This window comes from Coregonus clupeaformis, chromosome 8, assembly GCF_020615455.1.
Source record: "Coregonus clupeaformis isolate EN_2021a chromosome 8, ASM2061545v1, whole genome shotgun sequence".
NCBI classification, from domain to species: domain Eukaryota; kingdom Metazoa; phylum Chordata; class Actinopteri; order Salmoniformes; family Salmonidae; genus Coregonus; species Coregonus clupeaformis.
Genome location: NC_059199.1, coordinates 29,445,014 through 29,466,321, shown reverse-complemented (window position 1 = coordinate 29,466,321; position 21,308 = coordinate 29,445,014). Strand labels below are relative to the sequence as shown.

Here is a 21,308-nt window from a genome sequence, read left to right as displayed (position 1 = left end):
CATCATTTTCTGGATTTTCCAAGCTGTTTAAAGGCACAGTCAATTTAGTGTATGTAATCTTCTGACCCACTGGAATTGTGATACAGTGAATTATAAGTGAAATTATCTGTCTGTAAACAATTGTTGGAAAAATTACTTGTTATACACAAAGTAGATGTCCTAACCATTATCATGTGGATCCAAGATGGCGTAGCAGTGCGGTCGTGTACTCTGTTGTGTGTCTGTGTAAATAGCCAGTTTTTTCTTTTTTTTGTCTTTTGTTGTATATAATCCCCTATCACACTTTTCATCCTTCTCACTCAATGTGGAACGGATTCTATTATTTACTTACCTATTATCTAGAATCTCCAGTTGAAACTAGCAACTAGCTACTTGCTATTAGCCACCGTTAGCGGTTTTCACCCAGAACATCTGATTTTCTTCCGGAATAACTGAATCACTGGACCTTAACACCGGATCGCAACCAGCTAGCCACAACCGAATGGATGTTGCTGTTGGCTAATCACCACTGCCCCCAAAGCAAGCACCAGTTAGCCTTGAGCTAGCCTCGAGCCAGGCCCATATCCCGGCTATCTACCTCTCTGTCTACCGGACGGGAGTAGCCAGCTAACTAGCTACTTGTTATTAGCCACCGTTAGCAGGTTTTTTTCACCATTGTCCGTAGCCTGCACTACCTACCAGCCAGCTCTAGCCTGGACTATTATCGACCAGCCTGCCCAGCGCGTTATCAACCCAGAACATATAGGATTTTCTGCTGGAATCACTGAATCACTGGACCTTTAACACCGGATCATCGCAACTAGCTAGCTGCAACCGAATGGATGTTGTGGTTGGCTAATCAGCCTTGAGCTAGCCTCGAGTCAGGACCATCTCCCGGCTATCTACCTCTCTGTCAACCGGACGGGACCTCCTAGTGACGACACGGAGCCCCGCCGATCCATCACGACTGGTCTGCCGGCGTAATCGTCTGTGGTTTCAACAGGCTTCCCGTTGCGACGACCACGAAGATCCATCTGCTAGCCCCAGCCCGCTAGCACACGCAATTCAACAGCCGTACTTCCTGATCGCCTGTGCTGTAGCACCAATTCGAACTGCTCTGACTCACATTGCTGTTCACTGGACCTTATGATCACTCAGCTGCACAGCTGTTACCTGCTGGACTGTTCCTTTACACGGTACCCTGCCTCAGCCCAAACTTTCATCGCCATTACCAGTTGTTGTCTTAGCTCTCTCGAATAACACCTGTGATTGCTTTATGCCTCTCTCCCATGTCAATATGCCTTGCCTATTGCTGTTCTAGTTACAGTGGGGAAAAAAAGTATTTAGTCAGCCACCAATTGTGCAAGTTCTCCCACTTAAAAAGATGAGAGAGGCCTGTAATTTTCACCATAGGTACACGTCAACTATGACAGACAAAATGAGAAAAAACTATCCAGAAAATCACATTGTAGGATTTTTAATGAATTTATTTGCAAATTATGGTGGAAAATAAGTATTTGTTCAATAACAAAAATTTCTCAATACTTTGTTATATACCCTTTGTTGGCAATGACACAGGTCAAACGTTTTCTGTAAGTCTTCACAAGGTTTTCACACACTGTTGCTGGTATTTTGGCCCATTCCTCCATGCAGATCTCCTCTAGAGCAGTGATGTTTTGGGGCTGTCGCTGGGCAACACGGACTTTCAACTCCCTCCAAAGATTTTCAATGGGGTTGAGATCTGGAGACTGGCTAGGCCACTCCAGGACCTTGAAATGCTTCTTACGAAGCCACTCCTTCGTTGCCCGGTCGGTGTGTTTGGGATCATTGTCATGCTGAAAGACCCAGCCACGTTTCATCTTCAATGCCCTTGCTGATGGAAGGAGGTTTTCACTCAAAATCTCACTATATATGGCCCCATTCATTCTTTCCTTTACACGGATCAGTCGTCCTGGTCCCTTTGCAGAAAAACAGCCCCAAAGCATGATGTTTCCACCCCCATGCTTCACAGTAGGTATGGTGTTCTTTGGATGCAACTCAGCATTCTTTGTCCTCCAAACACGACGAGTTGAGTTTTGACCAAAAAGTTCTATTTTGGTTTCATCTGACCATATGACATTCTCCCAATCCTCTTCTGGATCATCCAAATGCACTCCAGCAAACTTCAGACGGGCCTGGACATGTACTGGCTTAAGCAGGGGGACACGTCTGTCACTGCAGGATTTGAGTCCCTGGCGGCGTAGTGTGTTACTGATGGTAGGCTTTGTTACTTTGGTCCCAGCTCTCTGCAGGTCATTCACTAGGTCCCCCCTTGTGGTTCTGGGATTTTTGCTCACTATTCTTGTGATCATTTTGACCCCACGGGGTGAGATCTTGCGTGGAGCCCCAGATCGAGGGAGATTATCAGTGGTCTTTTTTTTTGGTCAAAACTCAACTCGTCGTGTTTGGAGGACAAAGAATGCTGAGTTGCATCCAAAGAACACCATACCTACTGTGAAGCATGGGGGTGGAAACATCATGCTTTGGGGCTGTTTTTCTGCAAAGGGACCAGGACGACTGATCCGTGTAAAGGAAAGAATGAATGGGGCCATATATAGTGAGATTTTGAGTGAAAACCTCCTTCCATCAGCAAGGGCATTGAAGATGAAACGTGGCTGGGTCTTTCAGCATGACACTGGTGACAGTTTCAGCAGTGAGGAAGAGAAGAGTGTGTCGGGAGAGGTCGGGAGAGGTCGTGTTTTTCTCTAGCTGGAGGTAAGCAGGAGGTAAGCTTCTCATATGGTGTTGAGTAAAGCTTAACCATGTATTAGATCGTAGGTAGGTAGTTAGCTGTAGTTAGGTATTGTATTTATTATAGGTTAGTATTGTTGTTATTGTAGGTTTCCGTAGGTAATTGTAGGTTAGTATCGAAGCACGAGGCTAGCTAGCTAGCGGGTAGCTACTGGTAACGATTAGCAACGCTGGAGAGCTGGTTCCAATTGTTAATGTAGTCCTAGCCAACGTTTAATTTTTTGCTGCGTTATGCGTTATGAAAGGAACTAGACACGGACTTGAATTATCTGTTTAGTGTGCTAACACACTCTTGGCAGTTTGTTGTAACCAAGTATTGATGCTAAATTGTGTGTTAATGGATGCTAGCTTGCAAGTTAGCTACGGCGTCATAGCTAGGCTTCGTGGGTTGTTGTGGGTAGTTACTGTGTCTTGGCAGTGTCCTCGGCCGTGCCGGCTGTAGCACGAAGCTAGCTAGCTAGCCGTTCTTCAAACAAAGTCAACACAGTGGCCATTGCTAGCTCCCCAACACGACCAGCTAGCTGTACTGTAGTAGCTAACTACAATATACTTGTCCTAGCTAGCCAACGTCTAATCATTGCTGCGTCATGAAAGGAACTTGACACAGACACGAATGATCTGTTTAGTGTGTTATCACATTATTGGTGGTTTGTTGTGACCAAGTGTTGGTGCTAAACGGTGTGTTATTGTTATTGGATGCTAGCTTGCTAGTTGGCTATAGTGTCATAGTTGGCTAGCTGAATAAAGTGGGTTGAGTCTATTCCTTTAAACATTGAACCGCTGTGGTTCACAACAATTCTGATTTCTAAAGGCGGAAGTTGGGAGAGTTTTTGTTCGGGTGGTTCAGTGAAACAATTTTAGTTTCTGAGGTAGAAGTTTTTGGTGAGGGAGGCCCTGCTCTCTCCGCTCCCAGATGCTTAGCCCATTTCATTCCGATCTCCTCTGCATTTTTGTAGCCATTTGCTACAGCCTGTCAACTATGCCTCTGCCTATCCCTGTTCTCTCCTCTCTGCACAGGCTACACAAACGCACCACACCGCGTGGCTGCTGCCTCTCTAACCTGGTGGTCCCTGCACGCACCACCCACGTGGAGTTCCAGGTCGCAGGCAGCCTCTGGAACTGCCGTTCTGCTGCCAACAAAGCTGACTTCATCCCAGCCTATGCCAACCTCCAGTCCCTCGACTTCCTGGCGCTGACGGAAACATGGATCACCACTGAAAACACTGCTACTCCTACTGCTCTCTCCTCGTCTGACCATGTGTTCTCGCATACCCCGAGAGCATCTGGTCAGAGGGGTGGTGGTACAGGAATCCTCATCTCTCCCAAGTGGACATTCTCAATTTTTCCCCTAACCCATCTGTCTATCTCCTCATTTGAATTCCATGCTGTCACAGTCACTAGCCCATTTAAGCTTAATATCCTTGTCATCTATCGCCCTCCAGGTTCCCTTGGAGAGTTCATCAATGAGCTTGACGCCTTGATAAGTTCCTTCCCTGAGGATGGCTCACCCCTCACAGTTTTTGGGGGATTTCAACCTCCCTATGTCCACATTTGACTCATTTCTCTCTGCCTCCTTCTTTCCACTCCTCTCCTCTTTTGACCTCACCCTCTCACCGTCCCCCCTACTCACAAGGCAGGCAATACGCTTGACCTCATCTTCACTAGATGCTGCTCCTCTACTAATCTCACTGCAACTCCCCTCCATGTCTCCGACCACTACTTTGTTTCCTTTTCTCTCTCACTCTCCTCCCACACTACTCACTCTGCCCCTACACAGATGGTAATGCGCCGCCGCAACCTTCGCTCTCTCTCTCCCACTACTCTCTCCTCTTCCATCCTATCATCTCTTCCCTCTGCTCAATCCTTCTCCCTCCAATCTCCTGATTCTGCCTCCTCAACCCTCCTCTCCTCCCTTTCTGCATCCTTTGACTCTCTGTGTCCCCCTATCCTCCCGGCCGGCTCGGTCCTCCCCCCAGCTCCGTGGCTTGATGACTCATTGCGAGCTCACAGAACAGAGCTCCGGGCAGCGGAGCGAAATGGAAGAAAACTAAACTCCCTGCCGACCTGGCATCTTTTCACTCCCTCCTCTCTACATTTTCTTCATCTGTTTCTGCTGCTAAGGCCACCTTCTACCACTCTAAATTCCAAGCATCTGCCTCTAACCCTAGGGAAGCTCTTTGCCACATTTTCCTCCCTCCTGAATCCTCCCCCCCCTCCTCTCTCTCTGTGGATGACTTCGTCAACCACTTTGAAAAGAAGGTTGACGACATCCGATCCTCGTTTGTTAAGTCTAATGACACTGCTGGTCCTGCTCACACTGCCCTACCCTATGCTTTGACTTCTTTCTCCCCTCTCTCTCCAGATAAAATCCTGCGACTTGTGACTGCAGGCCGCCCAACAACCTGCCCGCTTGACCCCATCCCCTCCTCCCTTCTCCAGACCATCTCCGGTGACCTTCTCCCCTACCTCACCTCGCTGATCAACTCATCCTTGACCGCTGGCCATGTCCCTTCCGTCTTCAAGAGAGCGAGAGTTGCTCCCCTTCTCAAAAAACCAACACTCGACCCCACTGATGTCAACAACTACAGACCAGTATCCCTTCTTTCTTTTCTTTCCAAAACTATTGAGCGTGCCGTCTTTAGCCAACTCTCTTGCTATCTCTCTCAGAATGACCTTCTTGATCCAAACCAATCAGGTTTCAGGACTGGTCATTCAACTGAGACTGCTCTTCTCTGTGTCACGGAGACTCTCCGCACTGCTAAAGCTAACTCTCTCTCCTCTGCTCTTGTCCTTCTAGACCTGTCTGCTGCCTTTGATACTGTGAACCATCAGATCCTCCTCTCCACCCTCTCCGAGCTGGGCATCTCCGGCGCGGCTCACTCCTGGATTGCGTCCTACCTGACCGGTCGCTCCTACCAAGTGGCGTGGCGGGAAGCTGTCTCCGCACCACGTGCTCTCACCACTGGTGTCCCCAGGGCTCGGTTCTAGGCCCTCTCCTTTTCTCCCCTATACACCAAGTCACTTGGCTCTGTCATATCCTCACATGGCCTTTCCTATCATTGCTACGCTGACGATACACAACTAATCTTCTCCTTTCCCCCTTCTGATAACCAGGTGGCGAATCGCATCTCTGCATGTCTGGCAGACATATCAGTATGGATGACGGATCACCACCTCAAGCTGAACCCCTGGCAAGACGGAGCTGCTCTTCCTCCCGGGGAAGGACTGCCCGTTCCATGATCTCGCCATCACGGTTGACAACTCCGCTGTGTCCTCCTCCCAGAGTGCGAAGAGCCTAGGCGTGACCCTGGACAACACCCTGTCGTTCTCCGCCAACATCAAGGCGGTGACCCGGCCTCCTGCAGGTTCATGCTCTACAACATTCGGAGAGTGCGACCCTGCCTTACACAGGAAGCGGCGCAGGTCCTGGTCCAGGCACTTGTCATCTCCCGTCTGGACTACTGCAACTCGCTGTTGGCTGGCCTCCCTGCCTGTGCCATTAAACCCCTACAACTCATCCAGAATGCCGCAGCCCGTCTGGTGTTCAACCTTCCCAAGTTCTCTCACGTCACCCCCCTCCTCCGCACACTCCACTGGCTTCCAGTTGAAGCTCGCATCCGCTTACAAGACCATGGTGCTTGCCTATGGAGCAGTGAGGGGAACGGCACCTCTGTACCTTCAGGCTCTGATCAGTCCCTACACCCAAACGAGGGCATTGCGTTCATCCACCTCTGGCCTGCTGGCTCCCTTCCTCTGCGGAAGCATAGCTCCCGCTCAGCCCAGTCAAAACTGTTCGCTGCTCTGGCACCCCAATGGTGGAACAAGCTCCTCACGACGCCAGGACAGCGGAGTCACTCACCACCTTCCGGAGACATTTGAAACCCCACCTCTTTAAGGAATACCTGGGATAGGATAAAGTATTCCTTCTAACCCCCAAATTGTAAAGTGGTTATCCCACTGGCTATAGGGTGAACGCACCAATTTGTGAGTCGCTCTGGCTAAGAGCGTCTGCTAAATGACGTTAATGTGCCCTTGTGCAAGGCACTTAACCCTAATTGCTCCTGTAAGTCGCTCTGGATAAGAGCGTCTGCTAAATGACTAAAATGTAAATGTAAATGTCTTGTATGTCTTCCATTTCCTAATAATTGCTCCCACAGTTGATTTCTTCAAACCAAGCTGCTTACCTATTGCAGATTCAGTCTTCCCAGCCTGGTGCAGGTCTACAATTTTGTTTCTGGTGTCCTTTGACAGCTCTTTGGTCTTGGCCATAGTGGAGTTTGGAGTGTGACTGTTTGAAGTTGTGGACAGGTGTCTTTTATACTGATAACAAGTTCAAACAGGTGCCAATAATACAGGTAACGAGTGGAGGACAGAGGAGCCTCTTAAAGAAGAAGTTACAGGTCTGTGAGAGCCAGAAATCTTGCTTGTTTGTAGGTGACCAAATACTTATTTTCCACCATAATTTGCAAATAAATTCATTAAAAATCCTACAATGTGATTTTCTGGAAAAAAATATTCTCAATTTGTCTGTCATAGTTGACGTGTACCTATGATGAAAATTACAGGCCTCTCTCATCTTTTTAAGTGGGAGAACTTGCACAATTGGTGGCTGACTAAATACTTTTTTTCCCCACTGTAGTTATTATTATACAATTTCACTGTAGAGCCCAAAGTCCCTCTCAAACTGCCTCAAATAGCTCCTTTGTTCCATCCCCCATACACACGGAGACCGGCTCAATCGGTGCCTCCAGTGATGCTATCTCTTTCATTGTTACCCAACGCTTAGGTTTACCTCCACTGTACTCATACAGTGGGGAAAAAAAGTATTTAGTCAGCCACCAATTGTGCAAGTTCTCCCACTTAAAAAGATGAGAGAGGCCTGTAATTTTCATCATAGGTACACGTCAACTATGACAGACAAAATGAGGAAAAAAAATCCAGAAAATCACATTGTAGGATTTTTAATGAATTTATTTGCAAATTATGGTGGAAAATAAGTATTTGGTCAATAACAAAAGTTTCTCAATACTTTGTTATATACCCTTTGTTGGCAATGACACAGGTCAAATGTTTTCTGTAAGTCTTCACAAGGTTTTCACACACTGTTGCTGGTATTTTGGCCCATTCCTCCATGCAGATCTCCTCTAGAGTAGTGATGTTTTGGGGCTGTCGCTGGGCAACACGGACTTTCAACTCCCCTCCAAAGATTTTCTATGGGATTGAGATCTGGAGACTGGCTAGGCCACTCCAGGACCTTGAAATGCTTCTTACGAAGCCAATCCTTCGTTGCCCGGGCGGTGTGTTTGGGATCATTGTCATGCTGAAAGACCCAGCCACGTTTCATCTTCAATGCCCTTGCTGATGGAAGGAGGTTTTCACTCAATATCTCACGATACATGGCCCCATTAATTCTTTCCTTTACACGGATCAGTCGTCCTGGTCCCTTTGCAGAAAAACAGCCCCAAAGCATGATGTTTCCACCCCCATGCTTCACAGTAGGTATGGTGTTCTTTGGATGCAACTCAGCATTCTTTGTCCTCCAAACATGACGAGTTGAGTTTTTACCAAAAAGTTCTATTTTGGTTTCATCTGACCATATGACATTCTCCCAATCCTCTTCTGGATCATCCAAATGCACTCTAGCAAACTTCAGACGGGCCTGGACAGGTACTGGCTGAAGCAGGGGACACGTCTTGCACTGCAGGATTTGAGTCCCTGGCGGCGTAGTGTGTTACTGATGGTAGGCTTTGTTACTTTGGTCCCAGCTCTCTGCAGGTCATTCACTAGGTCCCCCCATGTGGTTCTGGGATTTTTGCTCACCGTTCTTGTGATCATTTTGACCCCACGGGTGAGATCTTGCATGGAGCCCCAGATCGAGGGAGATTATCAGTGGTCTTGTATGTCTTCCATTTCCTAATAATTGCTCCCACAGTTGATTTTTTCAAACCAAGCTGCTTACCTATTACAGATTCAGTCTTCCCAGCCTGGTGCAGGTCTACAATTTTGTTTCTGGTGTCCTTTGACAGCTCTTTGGTCTTGGCCATAGTGGAGTTTGGAGTGTGACTGTTTGAGGTTGTGGACAGGTGTCTTTTATACTGATAACAAGTTCAAACAGGTGCCATTAATACAGGTAACGAGTGGAGGACAGAGGAGCCTCTTAAAGAAGAAGTTACAGGTCTGTGAGAGCCAGAAATCTTGCTTGTTTGTAGGTGACCAAATACTTATTTTCCACCATAATTTGCAAATAAATTCATAAAAAATCCTACAATGTGATTTTCTGGATTTTTTTTCCTCAATTTGTCTGTCATAGTTGACGTGTACCTATGATGAAAATTACAGGCCTCTCTCATCTTTTTAAGTGGGAGAACTTGCACAATTGGTGGCTGACTAAATACTTTTTTCCCCCACTGTATCCTTCCCTGAATCTATTCTACAACGCCCGGAAATCTGCCCCCTTTATTCTCTGTTAGCCGTATCCTTATTCTAGTCCTCCTCTGTTCCTCTGGTGATGTAGAGGTTAACCCAGGCCCTGCAGCCCCCAGTATCACTCCTACTCCCCAGGTGCTATCATTTGTTGACTTCTGTAACCGTAAAAGCCTTGGCCTTTTGCATGTTAACATCAGAAGCCTCCTTCCTAAGTTTGAGTAATTCACTGCATTAGTACACTCCGCCAACCCTGATGTTCTAGCAGTGTCTGAATCCTGGCTTAGGAAGGCCACCAAAAATTCAGAAATTTCCATCCCCAACTACAACATTTTCCGTCTAGATAGAACTGCCAAAGGAGGTGGAGTTGCAATCTACTGTAGAGATAGCCTGCAGAGCTCTATCATACTATCCAGGTCTGTGCCCAAACAGTTTGAGCTCCTACTTCTAAAAATCCACCTTTCCAGAAATAAGTCTCTGTCACGGATTCTGCCGAGGCTGCCCCTCCTCCTTGCTCGCTGCCCCTCCTCCTTGCTCGGGCAGGCTTCGGCGTTTGTCGTCACCGGAATACTAGCTGCTGCCGATCTATGTTCTATGTTTCTATGTTGCACCTGTTGTCTATTGTTACACACCTGTTGCCCATTATGTGATAACTCCTTCCTTATTTAACCCAGTGGCTCCCAATGTGTTTTGTGCGTGTTTGTTTTTCGTTTCGTGTGTCGTTGGTGAGCGGGTTAGTTCCTCCCTGTGTGGAGGTGTTCTGTATTGTTGTTTTTACTTATTTTCGGTAAAGTATGTTTCTTAGAGTTCTGTGTCCTGCGCCTGACTTCGATCCACCGCATTACACTGACACTCGTGACAGTCTCTCACTGTTGCCGCTTGCTACAGACCCCCCTCAGCCCCCAGCTGTGCCCTGGACACCATATGTGAATTGCTTGCCCCCCATCTATCCTCAGAGTTCATACTGCTTGGTGACCTAAACTGGGATATGCTTAACACCCCAGCCATCCTATAATCCAAATTAGATGCCCTCAATCTCACACAAATTATCAAGGAACCTACCAGGTACAACCCTAAATCCGTAAACATGGGCACCCTCATAGATATCATCCTGACAAACTTACCCTCTAAATACACCTCCGCTGTCTTCAACCAGGATCTCAGCGATCACTGCCTTATTGCCTGCGTCCGTAACGGGTCCGCGGTCAAACGACCACCCCTCATCACTGTCAAACGCTCCCTAAAACACTTTATTTTATACTGATCCAACAGTATTTTCATGTGATTGTAGGAAATCCAATTCCTACTATTAGAGACACCCCTGTGCTTCCATTGATCAATGTTAACCGGACAGATTCATTATTATAGAGTACAAGAGATCTTTCACCATTAAGGCTTGGCTGGAAAACAGACAGTCCCTCACAGATTTTTAAGTAAGGTCTCTTACCTTTTTAAGTTGTGGCCAGAGGGATGTCTGAGGCCAAGCTGAGCGAAACGGATCAAAAAAGTCAGGTTGCTCTCATCCGGGTCATGGCACCAAATGTTGTGGAAAATTCGATGCAAAGATTATATTTCATGATATAATAGAAAGATCTTTAATACAAGCAGCTGCAGGGGAGATTTACTTCTGATTTCACAGGGAAGAACTCAAGGAAGAAATGGTTACATGTCCCTTATATAGTGGGAGGTGATAATACAATCATATTGTTTACACAACAGTTATTTTAAAACAATCAACAGTTCCGGAACACAATGGCATTGTGTTAGGGTGCAGACATACCAGGAGTCTATGAAAGGCATAACGTCACAGTCCAACACAGAACATACCCCTTGAGAAGTTACAACAGCTCACCCCAAATTCTGCCACCACAGGAGTATGGCTCATGCTGTAGCTTTGACAACTAAGCTATGGGATTATTGTATTTGCAGTGGAAAGGCGGAGAAGAGACAAGATCAACAACTGGATCGTCACTCTCTCAAAGATCATCCCAGACTGCAACATAGACAGTACTAAGACTGGAGCAGTGAGTGTGGTCAATTTGTCTATAGAGATTAAGTCCCATTTGAATCCACTTTATAATTTAAGACACTTACAGATGGTATTGGCCGGTTTCCTGGACACAGATTAAGCCTAGTCCTGAACTAGAAAGCATGCTCAATGGAAACTCTCCACTGAAATAGGTTTTTAGTCCAGAACTAGGCTTAATCTATGTCCGAGAAACTGACCCGCAATTGCAAATTGTTCGAAATCACGATTTCTTATAATATAATTAATGTGCAACCTCTTCTCTCCAGAGTAAAGGAGGGATCCTGTCGAAAGCGTGTGACTACATCCGGGAGCTGAGACAGAATAACCAACGATTGCAGGACAGCTTCAAAGAGGTGTTGAGAGTTCAGGCGGACAACGAGCTACTCAAACAACAGGTACACAATTATATGTGTAACTCGCACCTTCCACTCTGCTGTCTGTGTCAACAACACGCCAGGGGTGTATTCAATGGTGCACACCGTAGCAAAACATTTTACAACGTAAAACATTTTGCAACGAATAAGATAATTGCTTATTGGACAAGTTTATTTTAGTCCCTCCCTGTTTCAGCCTGTTTGCATTTGTTTTGTAATTATTTTATGCCTACAGTGGCTTGCGAAAGTATTCACTCCCCTTGGCATTTTTCCTATTTTGTTGCCTTACAACCTGGAATTAAAATGGATTTTTTGGGGGTTTTGTGTCATTTGATTTACACAACATGCCTACCACTTTGAAGATGCAAAATATTTTTTATTGTGAAACAAACAAGAAATAAGACAAAAACACAGAACTTGAGCGTGCATAACAGTTCATCCCCCCAAAGTCAATACTTTGTAGAGCCACCTTTTGCAGCAATTACAGCTGCAAGTCTCTTGGGGTATGTCTCTATATGCTTGGCACATCTAGCCACTGGGATTTTTGCCCATTCTTCAAGGCAAAACTGCTCCAGCTCCTTCAAGTTGGATGGGTTCCACTGGTGTACAGCAATCTTTAGGTCATACCACAGATTCTCAGTTGGATTGAGGTCTGGGCTTTGACTAGGCCATTCCAAGACATTTAAATGTTTCCCCTTAAACCACTCGAGTGTTGCTTTAGCAGTATGCTTAGGGTCATTGTCCTGCTGGAAGGTGAACCTCCGTCCCAGTCTCAAATCTCTGGAAGACTGAAACAGATTTCCCTCAATAATTCCCCTGTATTTAGCGCCATCCATCATTCCTTCAATTCTGACCAGTTTCCCAGTCCCTGCCGATGGAAAAACATCCCCACAGCATGATGCTGCCACCACCATGCTTCACTGTGGGGATGGTGTTCTCGGGGTGATGAGAGGGGTTGGGTTTGTGCCAGACATAGCGTTTTCCTTGATGGCCAAAAAGCTCAATTTTAGTCTCATCTGACCAGAGTACCGTCTTCCATATGTTTGGGGAGTCTCCCACATGGCTTTTGGCGAACACCAAATGAGTTTGCTTATTTTTTTCTTTAAGCAATGGCTTTTTTCTGGCCACTCTTCCGTAAAGCTCAGCTCTGTGGAGTGTACGGTTTAAAGTGGTCCTATGGACAGATACTCCAATCTCCGCTGTGAGATGCCGTGAGTTTTGGTGGGTGGCCCTCTCTTGGCAGGTTTGTTGTGGTGCCATATTCTTTCAATTTTTTAATAATGGATTGAATGGTGCTCCGTGGGATGTTCAAAGTTTCTGATATTTTTTTTATAACCCAACCCTGATCTGTACTTCTCCACAACTTTGTCCCTGACCTGTTTTGAGAGCTCCTTAGTCTTCATGGTGCCACTTGCTTGGTGGTGCCCCTTGCTTAGTGGTGTTGCAGACTCTGGGGCCTTTCAGAACAGATGTGTATATATACTGAGATCATGTGACAGATCATATGACACTTAGATTGCACACAGGTGGACTTTATTTAACTAATTATGTGACTTCTGAAGGTAATTGGTTGCACCAGATCTTATTTAGGGGCTTCATAGCAAAGGGGGTGAATACATATGCACGCACCACTTTTCCGTTATTTATTTTTTATAATTTTTTGAAACAAGTAATTTTTTTCATTTCACTTCACCAATTTGAACTATTTTGTGTATGTCCATTACATGAAGTCCAAATAAAAATCAATTTAAATTACAGGTTGTAATGCAGCAAAATAGGAAAAACGACAAGGGGGATGAATACTTTTACAAGGCACTGTATGTATGAAGGTCTTATAAAAGGCCTACATTGAAAGTATTTTCTCACATTTGGTAGTCTTGGCATTTGGTTGTTAACATTGTTTAATTGTGACGTTCGGTCATGTTATAGATTGAGGAGCTGAAGAATGACAATGCACTGCTTCGAGCTCAGCTACAACAGCACGGCATAGAGATCAATGGAGATACAACACCACAGTGATGGACTGGACACACACTCTCTTACTCACTGGAACACTGGTAAAATACAAATACTTATAGAAAACATGAAAGTACACATGCTAACGCGCATGCATCATCAGAAATTGAACAGAGGGCTTGAGAGGAAGAAGTGATGGACTGCTGACTGATCAAGCCCCCTCCAACCCCCACACACACTCTTCCAAGGCTGAAAGCTGAAATTCATGACTCTGTAGCTAAATGAGTTCCCCACCTCTGCTCAAAGAATAACCAACTCTTTAAATGTCGTGCTTTCACCTGACTCTGTTTTAGCTATGGACAATGACAATTCACATTTATTCTGTTTTAACCTACTGCAGTTTTCCTTTGCTTTTTTACTGGCATTTGTTGTGAGTTATACTACCGTGTCTGACATAAATGAATCCTTTTGTTTGTCATTTAATTTATTAGTTAACAATGAATGTGTATACAGAATGAAAATACAATTGCAGTAGGGATCATAGTGCAAATATATGGCTGAACTTTGCTGTTCCATTTTCCCAATGTAGACAAATCCGGTACCTTCATGCTTTGATGCACACCATTTCAAAGGGTTGTTTCATTGTTAAGTGGAGGTAGATAAGAGAATACTGATTAAGGTGTTTTAAAGGCATGCAAAGTAAAGGTATGGTTGTTGTATGGACACTAGGCCTGAGATTGCAGAATGTCAGGGCAGTAGGTGATAGCATAGCTCAGGTCATTAGGACGATATATAGCATTGGTTCCCAAATTCATTTCAGTCCCCTCTTCCTTGCTTAATTTCTCTATCTCTTTTGTTGTCCCATCTGGTGCACAGTAAATCATTTAACCTGAATATCAGTTTTACTATATGGTAATGACACATATTGGGCATTAAATCATGGTATGTATCTGTTTGTGATAGGTCACTTACTGGTATTCAATACATTAATTGGAGCATGTGTCAGTGTTGCCATGTATAAGATGATAAATGTCCCTGTGAAGGGAGCCTGAGTCTCTATTACAGGGGAGGCTCATTTACAGACATTCAACTCAAATATGGGACACTGGGTAACTCAACTCAATTCATGTTATTGAGGATCTGAGGGAGAGTTGTAGATGATGATTTTCACCATGTCCTCCAGTCATTTAAAAGTTTGGGAACCAGTGCTATGAAGGATAATTATAGCACATCCCAGGTCAGCAGTGCTTTAAGGAATTGTTTGTGAGTGAAGGTTGTCAGCATCCTTGTTTTATCTCCACTGAAAGCATTCACAGCATGACATTCTAACCACTGGCAAGATTTATTCCAATTGTACTATAACATTTCAATGTTTATACCATAGCATTGATACGATCATTGGATTGGTTCTGTAGTAAGGTGGAGGGGCATTTTCAAGAGCTATATGCCCAATTCCAAATCGATCCCTAGGCCCTACACTTGGATTGGATAGGTAAGCAATATGGTGTTTGTTCCAACTATCATTCTGATTGGCTAGGTGACTTTTGCCATATTGCTTACATCATATCATTTTAGGTCTACACTAGTGCCTTGGGGATAGTGGCAAGAGGTGGGTTTGGAATTGAGCTGCAGTCTTAAAGGATTGGTTCAGAATTTGTACCAAATCTGTTTTTGATGTAAAGGGCATGTTGTAGAAGGGTCCAGACACACTAGCGATTTCACTTGGTTTTGAGAAACTTGGACACTCGCAATAGACTTCCTCATTGCTAGTTCTGCAGTATGCTGCTTCTCTGTGTAGCCTGCTCAGCACAGCTGGTAGGGGAAATGGCTTGAGTCGAATAATAAAATGGAATATAATGTTGTGAATAAAGTTCGGAATAACACAATTTCATGTGTACAACATCTAAAGACCTGCATCACTATACTGAGAGCATTGCCGTTTCTAAAGGATGTATTTGGGTGTTTTTGGAGCCTTTTTTCCCATAGCTCCTATACTGCAGAACGAGCAATGAGGAAGTCTATTGCGGGTGGTCTTAAGTTTCTCAAAACCAAGTGAAATCGCTAAAAAAATGGACACTTCTATAACATACCATTTACATTTCAAAAATGATTTGGTTTAGAAATTCTTGGTTCTTTCGACCAATCGATTGGTCAACATTTTTAAATGTGTATTTTTCCATATATAGACACACCCTATGTGTTTTAATAAAATTAACTATATGCACTGAGCTTTTCTGATGCTTTAAGACACAAATGACTCAAGAGGAAGCCAGAGAGAAAGATAACCAGAAGGAAAGAAACTGTTCTGACCCTCCTCCTCCCGCTGCTGCTGACCTTCGCATATTCTGCCTTTATGCTCCTGATGTTGCCGGTAATAGACTACACAATAGGCCTTGTTGTAACTATATTTGAGAAGGCCAAGTGAAACGCGGGAGAAAGCGCTCACTGAAGATTCAGTTCAGCACCTTGGGGAGCGCCACTGCAGCGATCACTGTCAAGCATATAAAACCTGTCAATGTTTTAGCATGCAACTACAGAGTAGGCTAACTTACTGTTTTCAAGTGGTATGTCATATTCGTTGTTGAACTATGAGCAAACCGCTGTTTGCACAGTTTGCATTCCACTTTTTGCTTGTCTTAAGTATGCCTAATAAGAGTATCAAGTAGCCACTGTATGTACCGGTAGGTAAGTCTTAGGCTATGATTAGGCTCATTTGTGTGTGCCGTCTGGAAAGAATCTGGCGGATACACAGTTAAATGAAAGGGGATGTTTGGCATATACGTTAAAAGTAATACACCATACAATTCAGGAAAACACATTTGTTATAAAATAATATTTACACTATTGTTCTTACATAATTTAACCATCTACAATTTCAGTAGCACATACAGTGCCTTCAGAAAGTATTTATAACCCTTGACTTATTACACATTTACAGCCAGAATTCAAAATGTATTAAATAAATAAAAATCACCAATCTACACACAATACCGCATAATTAAAAAGTGAAAACATGATTTTAGAAATGTTTGCAAATGTATTGAAAATGAAATACAGAAAATCGAATTTACATAAGTATTCACACACCTGAGTCAATACTTTGTAGAAGCACCTATGGCAGCGATTACAGCTGTGAGTCTTTCTGGGTAAGTCTCTAAGCCCTTTCCACACCTGGATTGTGCAACATTTGCCCATATATTATTTTCAAATGTCTTCGAACTTTGTCAAATTGGTTCTTGATCATTGCCATTTTCAGGTTTTGCCATAGATTTTCAAGTAGATTTAAGTCAAAACTGTAATTCGTCCACTCAGGAACATTCACTGTCTTCTTGGTAAGCAACTCCAGTGTAGATCTGGCCTTGTGTTTTAGGTTATTGTCCTGCTGAAATATGAATTAATCTACCAGTGTCTGGTGGAAAGCAGACTGAACCAGGTTTTCCTCTAGGATTTTGCCTGTGCTTAGCTCCATCCCGTTTCTTTTTTATCCTGAAAAACTCACCAGTCCTTAATGATTACAAGCATTTACATTTACGTCATTTAGCAGACGCTCTTATCCAGAGCGACTTACAGTTAGTGCATACATTTTTTTTTTTTTTATACTGGCCCCCCGTGGGAATCGAACCCACAACCCTGGTGTTGCAAACACCATGCTCTATCAACTGAGCTACCTCCCTGCCGGCCATTCCCTCCCCTACCCTGGACGACGCTGGGCCAATTGTGCGCCGCCCCATTGGTCTCCCGGTTGCGGCCGGCTACGACAGAGCCTGGATTCGAACCAGGATCTCTAGTGGCACAGCTATGCAGTGCCTTAGACCACTGCGCCACTCGAGAGATACAAGCATACCCATAACATGATGCCGCCACCACTATATTTGAAAATATGGAGAGTGTTGTATTGGATTTGCCCCAAACATAACGCTTTGTATTCTGGACAAAAAGTGAATTGCTTTGCCACATTTTTTTGCAGTATTACTTTAGTGCCTTGTTGCAAACAGGATTCATGTTTTGGAATATGTGTATTCTGTACAGGCTTCCTTCTTTTCACTCTGTCAATTAGGTTAGTATTGTGGAGTTACTACAATGTTGTTGATCCATCCTCAGTTTTCTCCTATCACAGCCATTAAACTCTGTAACTGTTTTAAAGTCACCATTGGCCTCATGGTGAAATCCCTGAGTGGTTTCCTTCCTCTCCAGCAACTGAATTAGGAAGGACGCCTGTATCTTTGTAGTGACAGGATGTATTGATACACCATCCAAAGTGCAATTAATAACTTCACCATGCTCAAAGGTATATTCAATGTCTGCTTTTATTATTTTTACCTATCTACCAATAGGTGTCCTTCTTTGCGAGGCATTGGAAAACCTCCCTTTGGTTGAATCTGTGTTTTAAATTCACTGCTCGACTGAGGGACCTTACAGATAATTGTATGTGTGGGGTACAGAGATGAGGTAGTCATTCAAAAATAATGTTAAACACTATTGCACGAAGAGTCAATCTGTGCAAGTTATTATGTGACTTCGGACCCTTTTTTTCAATTTTCGCCTAAAATGACATACCCAAATCTAACTGCCTGTAGCTCAGGACCTGAAGCAAGGGTATGCATATTCTTGATACCATTTGAAAGGAAACTTTTTGAAGTTTGTGGAAATGTCAAATGAATGTAGGAGAATATAACACATTCTTTGAAATGCAAGAGAAAGGCCACAATATAATATTGCAGTTTAGGCGCAATTTAGATTTTGGCAAGCAGTGTGTGTACAAAGTTTCAGATTGATCCAGTGAAGCATTGCAATACTGAACTATTTTGTATCAAGTCTGCCCAAATGTGCCGAATTGGTCAATGTGCCGCCCCCAGGTGGTGAAGGTAGGAAACAACATCTCCACTTCGCTGATCTTCAACACTGGGGCCCCACAAGGGTGCGTGCTTAGCCCCCTCCTGTACTCCATGTTCACCCATGACTGCATGGCCAAGCACGCCTCCAACTCAATCATCAAGTTTGCAGACGACACAACAGTAGTAGGCTTGATTACCAACAATGACGAGACAGCCTACAGGGAGGCGGTGAGGGCTCTTGGAGTGTGGTGCCAGGAAAATAACCTCTCACTCAACGTCAACAAAACAAAGGAGATGATTGTGGACTTCAGGAAACAGCAGAGGGCGCACCCCCCTATCCACATCGATGGGACCGCAGTGGAGAAGGTGGAAAGCTTCAAGTTCCTTGGCGTACACATCGCTGACAAACTGAAATGGTCCACCCACACAGACAGTGTGGTGAAGAAGGCGCAACAGAGCCTCTTCAACCTCAGGAGGCTGAAGAAATTTGGCTTGGCACCTAAAACCCTCACAAACTTTTACAGATGCACAATTGAGAGCATCCTGTCGGGCTGTATCACCGCCTGGTACGACAACTGCACCGCCCGCAACCGCAGGGCTCGCCAGAGGGTGGTGCGGTCTGCCGAACGCATTACCGGGGGAAAACTACCCGCCCTCCAGGACACCTACAGCACCCGATGTCACAGGAAAGCCAAGAAGATAATCAAGGACATCAACCACCCAAGCCATTGCCTGTTCACCCCACTATCATCCAGAAGGTGAGGTCAGTACAGGTGCATCAAAACTGGGACCGAGAGAATGAAAAACAGCTTCTATCTCAAGGCCATCAGACTGTTAAATAGCACATTAGAGGCTGCTGCTGCCTATTGAAATCACTGGCCACTTTAAGAAATGGAACACTAGTCACTTTAATAATGTTTACATATCTTGCACTACTCATCTCATATGTACAGTTGAAGTCGGAAGTTTACATACACCTTAGCCAAATACATTTAAACTCAGTTTTTCACAATTCCTGATATTTAATCCTAGTAAAATTGTTTAACTTTGGTCAAACATTTCGGGTAGCCTTCCACAAGCTTCCCACAATAAGTTGGGTGAATTTTGACCCATTCCTCCTATCAGAGCTGGTGTAACTGAATCAGGATTGTAGGCCTCCTTACTCGCACACGTGTTTTCAGTTCTGCCCACACATTTTCTATAGGGTTGAGGTCAGGGCTTTGTGATGGCCACTCCAATACCTTGACTTTGTTGTCCTTAAGCCATTTTGCCACAACTTTGGAAGTATGCTTGGGGTCATTGTCCATTTGGAAGACACATTTGCGACCAAGCTTTAACTTCCTGACTGATGTCTTGAGATGTTGCTTCAATATATCCACATAATTTTCCTTCCTCATGATGCCATCTATTTTGTGAAGTGCACCAGTCCCTCCTGCAGCAAAGCACCCCCACAGCATGATGCTGCCACCCCCGTGCTTCACGGTTGGGTTGGTGTTCTTCGGCTTGCAAGCAAACCCCTTTTTCCTCCAAACATAACGATGGTCATTATGGCCAAACAGTTCTATTTTTGTTTCATCAGACCAGAGGACATTTCTCCAAAAAATACGATCTTTGTCCCCATGTGCAGTTGCAAACCGTAGTCTGGCTTTTCTATGGCGGTTTTGGAGTAGTGGCTTCTTCCTTGCTGAGCGACCTTTCAGGTTATGTTGATATAGGACTTGTTTTACTGTGGTTATAGATACTTTTGTACCTGTTTCCTCCAGCATCTTCACAAGGTCCTTTGCTGTTGTTCTGGGATTGATTTGCACTTTTCGCACCAAAGTACGTTCATCTCTAGGAGACAGAACGCGTCTCCTTCCTGAGCGGTATGAAGGCTGCGTGGTCCCGTGGTGTTTATACTTGCGTACTATTGTTTGTACAGATGAACGTGGTACCTTCAGGCGTTTGGAAATTGCTACCAAGGATGAACCAGACTTGTGGAGGTCTACAATTATTTTTCTGAGGTCTTGGCTGATTTCTTTTGATTTTCCCATGATGTCAAGCAAAGAGGCACTGAGTTTGAAGGTAGGCCTTGAAATACATCCACAGGTACACCTCCAATTGACTCAAATGATGTCAATTAGCCTATCAGAAGCTTCTAAAGCCATGACATCATTTTCTGGAATTTTCCAAGCTGTTTAAAGGCACAGTCAACTTAGTGTTTGACCCACTGGAATTGTGATACAGTGAATTATAAGTGAAATAATCTGTCTGTAAACAATTGTTGGAAAAATTACTTGTGTCATGCACAAAGTAGATATCCTAACCGACTTGCCAAAACTATAATTTGTTAACAAGAAATGTGTGGAGTGGTTGAAAAACGAGTTTTAATGACTCCAACCTAAGTGTATGTAAACTTCCGACTTCAACTGTATATACTGTATTCTATAATATTCTACTGTATCTTAGTCCATGCCGCTCTGTCATTGCTTGTCCATATGTATATATTCTTAAATTCCATTCCTTACTTAGATTTGTGTGTATTGGGTATACAGTGAGGGAAAAAAGTATTTGATCCCCTGCTGATTTTGTACGTTTGCCCACTGACAAAGACATGATCAGTCTATAATTTTAATGGTAGGTTTATTTGAACAGTGATAGAAAGAATAACAACAAAAAAATCCAGAAAAATGCATGTCAAAAATGTTATAAGTTTATTTGCATTTTAATGAGGGAAATAAGTATTTGACCCCTCTGCAAAACATGACTTAGTACTTGGTGGCAAAACCCTTGTTGGCAATCACAGAGGTCAGACGTTTCTTGTAGTTGGCCACCAGGTTTGCACACATCTCAGGAGGGATTTTGTCCCACTCCTCTTTGCAGATCTTCTCCAAGTCATTAAGGTTTCGAGCCTGATGTTTGGCAACTCGAACCTTCAGCTCC

General features: G+C 44.3%; 1 protein-coding gene across 1 annotated transcript in view; it reads left to right on the top strand.

Annotated features, from left to right (window-relative positions):
- The window catches only part of usf2 (upstream transcription factor 2, c-fos interacting), a 35,038-nt gene extending 21,009 nt beyond the window's left edge, over positions 1-14,029 (top strand). Inside the window, exons 9-11 of the mRNA XM_041882790.2 lie at positions 11,122-11,216; positions 11,488-11,616; positions 13,525-14,029. Of these exons, the coding sequence (XP_041738724.1) occupies positions 11,122-11,216; positions 11,488-11,616; positions 13,525-13,614 (314 nt within the window). The 3' untranslated portion in view covers positions 13,615-14,029. The remainder of the gene's footprint in view (positions 1-11,121; positions 11,217-11,487; positions 11,617-13,524) is intronic.
- Positions 14,030-21,308: the final 7,279 nt, after the last annotated feature.